Genomic DNA, 5361 nt, shown 5'->3' with positions numbered 1-5361 from the left:
TGTTTTTTTTCTTTTTTAGATAAATGAAAAAGTTGTATTCATCCAAAAGAATCAATCTGTACAACCCAACACCAAAAACAAATAAAATCAGCACGTAATAACAAGCATGAAAATCAAAAGAAAGCAACTATAACAGCCCCCACTCTGCAGCAAGAGCAGTGGAAGATGCAGTAATTTTCGAACAGCCCCGTAGCCTCTCACTAACAACACGTTTAATTATTATTATTTGTTTTATTAAATTAAGCATTATATGTTCTAAATACTCTCAACTATTTGACAATGAATGTTTAATTACTCTTGCAGTCGCTGGTGCTCGAACCTTTGACCTCTAGAAACAACAAAATTTTCTTTAACTACTGAGATAATTTGGTTTGTGCCCCTAACTCGGGTTAGATTTCAAGTGAATGAGTTTTTTTCTCGAGTCGGGCTGGATTGACCGAAAATCCGATCTAACTTTACTCATACCCATCCCTAATTGTTATGATTACCTTATTATAAAAGTACAAGTCCGAATGATACCAAATTAAAATGCAGGCACTAGATCTCAAATATGAGTGCAATAGAAGGGCTAAAACCATAATTTGAGCGGTTAATAATCAAAGAATTCTCTTATAAGTGTTATAGGAGAGTCATGTGGTTGTGGAATAGAATAGGGATGACTTGGGTTGGGAAAGAGACGTTTGGTTAAAAAGCCAACCTAACCGATTTGGATGATTTGAGCCGTCTGATTGAAACAGGTTAGGCACCATTCAATTCATGCGTGTAGGTATATGTTCGATCCATCCTTTTTTTATACTCTTCAGCCAATGTAAATTAATTAATTTTTTTGTTCAAACAAAAACAAAATGGATAGGCAAAGTTGGATTTTTGTTAAAAAGATGAAAGTAGAGAAATTTAGGGACAATATTGAAAATTCTTAAAATGGTCTGCCCATATAGTTTCAACATCAAAGTGTTAGGACCAGTTGCAAGGACAGTCAGAAAGGTGAAAAAGTAGGTGAAACCACCCCCCTTTACTACACTTTGACCTAATTTAGTAGTTAAATAGATTATTATTATTCGTAAATATCATAATATAATATTTACAAAAAAAATATTCATTATTAAATCACTAAAAATCTTTTAAATAAATTATTATTTGTAATCATTTCCAACAAATAAAAAAAATCTAAATGCAAATTTGTGGGGGGAGAGATTGATTGAAGATAGCAACAAAAAGGGTGAAAAGAATCAAGCTTTCCCATCCCTAACCTCTGCCGCCCATCTTGTTGCCTAAACTTAAACCACAAGGTTTAAAAGTACCCAAAAGAATATTAAAGGGAGAATTGGAAGGTGGAAGGTGACCCAAAGCCTACAAACAAGACAACCACAACCACAACCACAACCACACTCATATCATATGAGACTATTTTGAGTATATCTTTTCCCTGCCCCCCCCCCCTCTCTCTCTCTCATCATCATCATCATCATCATGCCTGAACCCTAACCTCCATGTCTTCTAGAAACCCTCTTCTCTCTCCCTTCTTCCCTCCCTCTCTTTCTCGTGAATGATGATAGTATTAGTATACCAATCGAATAAAGTTCCACAACTACCGTCTATTTATCATGATTTATTCACAAATATAGGCCTATCCACTTGGACATTTTTTCCCCATCAACACATCAAATATACCCATCTTTTAACTTTGCTTCAAGATTTGATCTCTAGTCGACTAGACAACATTCATGAACATATATTAAAATATCATGTATTACATCCAAAATATACACGTTAGAGCATAAATTAGGCGGTCTTCATGATTAAAGAGATGATTATTATCTCTAGAGATTTTAGATTTGAACACATCATCTGCATGTATATTTAAACGTTTATTGTCAAATATTTAAGTCTTTCAAATATATATTACTTATAATAATATCAGACTAATCAATATATGTAAATTAGAGCATGTATTCAGTTAAATGTAGTATAATGAGTTGGGATAGATTATGAAAGCTAACTAAACTATTAATCTAAAGTAGTACAGATTTAGACAAAGTGGCCAAAGGTGGGAGGGAAAAAAAGGAAAAGATGGGGTGGGAAAGAGAGAGAAGAGATCACACTTTGTCCTACCCATACTTTAATATAATATTACTTTACACCTACCTAAAGGTTACCCTACAGTTAATATATATCCCCCCTTTAACTTTATTTTATATATATATATATATGATTGATGCTAATATCTATATAAAAAAAAAGAGAGATGCCACCATCCACTCCCTTCTAACCTGCCTCACCAACTCACATCTAGAAGCTAAAATTAGGGTCACTGCCCTCTTTCTCTGTGTTTGTGCGTGAGTATAATAGTCAAAAGGTTATAAAAACAGAACAGCAAGCGTAGATTATAGTGGTAGTATAGTTTCCACACTAGCTGAAAAGGGTTTGGGTTGCTGAATTATGGGGAGGTCTCCTTGTTGTGAGAAAGCTCATACGAACAAAGGTGCATGGACCAAGGAAGAAGATGATCGTCTCATTGCTTACATTCGAGCCCATGGTGAAGGTTGTTGGCGTTCGCTACCTAAAGCTGCTGGCCTTCTCCGTTGTGGTAAAAGTTGTAGGCTTCGTTGGATCAACTACTTGAGACCTGACCTTAAACGTGGCAATTTCACTAAAGAAGAAGATGAGCTCATTATCAAGCTTCACAGCCTTCTTGGTAACAAGTAAGTCTATATGTATTCAAGTTTGATTACCATGTTTAGTGCTTGAAATTTTTTTGAATGGTTTTTGATGGAATTTGTATAGGTGGTCTCTCATAGCGGGGAGATTACCAGGAAGAACTGATAATGAGATAAAGAATTACTGGAACACACATATAAGGAGGAAGTTATTGAACCGAGGGATTGACCCGGCGACTCACAGGCCGATCAATAAGGCTTCTCAGGATGTAACGACGATATCTTTCAGTGGTGCCAAAGAAGAGAAAGAGAAGATTAGTAACCCTAATGGATTCATCAACAAAGAAGAAAAGAAAATCCCAGTTCAAGAAAGCTGTCCAGACTTGAATTTGGACCTCAGAATTAGCCCTCCTTACCATCAAACCACTCAACCAGAGCCATTGAAAACTGGAGGAAGAACTCTTTGTTTTATTTGCAGCATAGGGGCTAAAAACAGCAAGGACTGCGCTTGCAGCATCGACAGTAGTGCTGGTACCAGCAATAGCAGTAGCAACAGCAGCAGCAGTGGCTATGATTTCTTAGGGTTGAATTCAGGTTTATTGGATTATAGAAGCTTGGAAATGAAATAATTGAAAACAGGGAAGTTTGGATTCTTAACTATGTAGTTCAACAACCCCAAAAAAATTTGGAGAGAAATGATATGGAGATTGTTATTAGTTTTTAAATCTCTTTCATTTATATCTCTAATTTGTATGATCATTATATATCAAATATATACATATAGTAATAGCATAGATGATCATTGTTGGTGAATGTTTATGCATCTTCTTCTTTTCAATGTGAATTTGAAGTGAACAAGTACAACCTTTTACAATCACTTTTTTTTTTTTTTCATTTCATTTGACAATGTAACTGCTTTTTCTTTCTTATTTCACTTTTTTTTCCAATAATAATCTAGGATTTTGTCTTGTTGTGATATTGGGGAAGGCAAATGGATAAGCCGTGAGAGGAGGAGAAAGGAAGAAGGGAGTGGTGGGCAACCTATTTCTTCCACTCTCCACATTCACAACAACAATAAAAATGCGTGAAGAAACTACACACATCTCTTCCATGTACCTACCAACCCCTAAAAACATTTATCATCCCCCTACCTGCCTAACTATTCTAGTTCTATAATCAATCACGATAAATATCAACGATAATTGAAATTGAAACTCGAGAATCAATGATCAAACCCGACTCTTCAAAACTAGCTTAGCTATGTTATCCACCATTAATTTAATTCGTATCCACTTATAGCTTTTATTGGTGTGGGAATTGAAGAAGAAGAAGACAAGTGAAAATGAAGTTGAATTTGGTAGAGAGGAGACGGGGCATTGATGAAGGCAGGCAAAGGTTGCAATCTTCACTCTAATAAAAGCTATAATTTTATAATATAAATGAAATAATGTCAGTTAAATACCAGTCGTTCTACAGATATCTTATGAGACATAAATTTAACTTAGATCTTGTTTTAGTATTATATTATAATGTCAAATATAAATATAATTAGTTCTTGAATCTAATGAGTGGTTTCAATAACAAAATGAATAGTATTTTTTTCTAAATGATTTGGATTTAAATAACTTTATCTATAAACATGCGTAAATTTAAATCCAAACACAAAAACTGTCTTCATTTTGATTATCAAGTTTCATATCTATTTATACATAATATTATCAATGCTTTATTAACCATAGTATTGGACTTGAACAAATTAGAGGTTATGATGATAATTAATCAGTGGTCATGCCATTAAAGGGTTTAAAGCTCGTTAAGCTTAGGTTTTCCATGAACAACGGGATAACGTACCAAATTATACAAATAGTTGGCAATAATCTGTCCATCATCAATGTTGTATACTAACCTGTCGTAACCGTCTTTCGGTTGGGCCCCGGAATTGGGCTTCGACTTGAAAAATGTGATTGGAGTCGCCACCGATTATTTATTTAAAAAATAAATAGGTTAATCGGATACCTTATATCTTACCTGATCTGCGTCTTACCAAAGATATGTCGGATTCGGGAGTCGATTACGGTCAAGGAAGGATTAGCACCCTTGAACCGTCCTTTCGGTACTACGTAATTTGCCGGTTGTCTTAAATTAAGAAAATTGTAATTTAAAATTAAAAGGTAAAAATACGATCACAATTACTTACCTTAGATAGTTTTAAAGGTGTGGCCTTAAGAAGGTCAAAAAACCATGTTAGATAAAAAGGTAATAGATAAAAAGGTAAGAAATAAATAAATTAATTAAATTAACATAAAGAGAAAACAAATTAAATAAAAGATAAGATAAAGAAAACAAAGATAAAATAGTAAGTAATATAAAAAATAAAGAAAAAGAAGAAAAAAATATAGAAATAAAACAAATAAATAAAATAATAATAAAAAAGTAAAAATAATATATATATAAAATTAAAAAAAATTAAAAAAGTAAATATATATATATATATATAAATTAATAAAACTGATAATAAAAAATAATATATTTATATATATAATCTAAAAAAAATAAAAATATATACTAAAGTAAAAAAGAAAATACATAAAATGTAAAAAAAATATTACATGAAAAAAAAAGAAAAATAACAAAACAATTAAATAAAATGAGTAACAAGGGAAATGTGCTTATAAATAAAGTTAAATAAATAAAATAATAATAA

General features: G+C 32.5%; 1 protein-coding gene across 1 annotated transcript; it reads left to right on the top strand.

The window, feature by feature from the left end:
* Window positions 1-2221: 2221 nt before the first annotated feature.
* Window positions 2222-3391, top strand: LOC120133882 (myb-related protein 308-like). Its single transcript, XM_039150375.1, has 2 exons — window positions 2222-2702; window positions 2785-3391. Exons 1-2 carry the CDS (start codon window positions 2440-2442, stop codon window positions 3284-3286), a joined length of 765 nt encoding a protein of 254 aa, XP_039006306.1. The 5' UTR covers window positions 2222-2439; the 3' UTR covers window positions 3287-3391.
* The last annotated feature ends 1970 nt before the right edge of the window (window positions 3392-5361 follow it).

The sequence above is a fragment of the Hibiscus syriacus genome, unplaced genomic scaffold (genome assembly GCF_006381635.1).
Source record: "Hibiscus syriacus cultivar Baekdansim isolate YM2019G1 unplaced genomic scaffold, ASM638163v2 tig00110597_pilon, whole genome shotgun sequence".
Lineage (NCBI taxonomy): Eukaryota > Viridiplantae > Streptophyta > Magnoliopsida > Malvales > Malvaceae > Hibiscus > Hibiscus syriacus.
The sequence above is the reverse complement of the archived record's forward strand: the minus strand, read 5'-3'. Positions and strand labels throughout refer to the sequence as shown.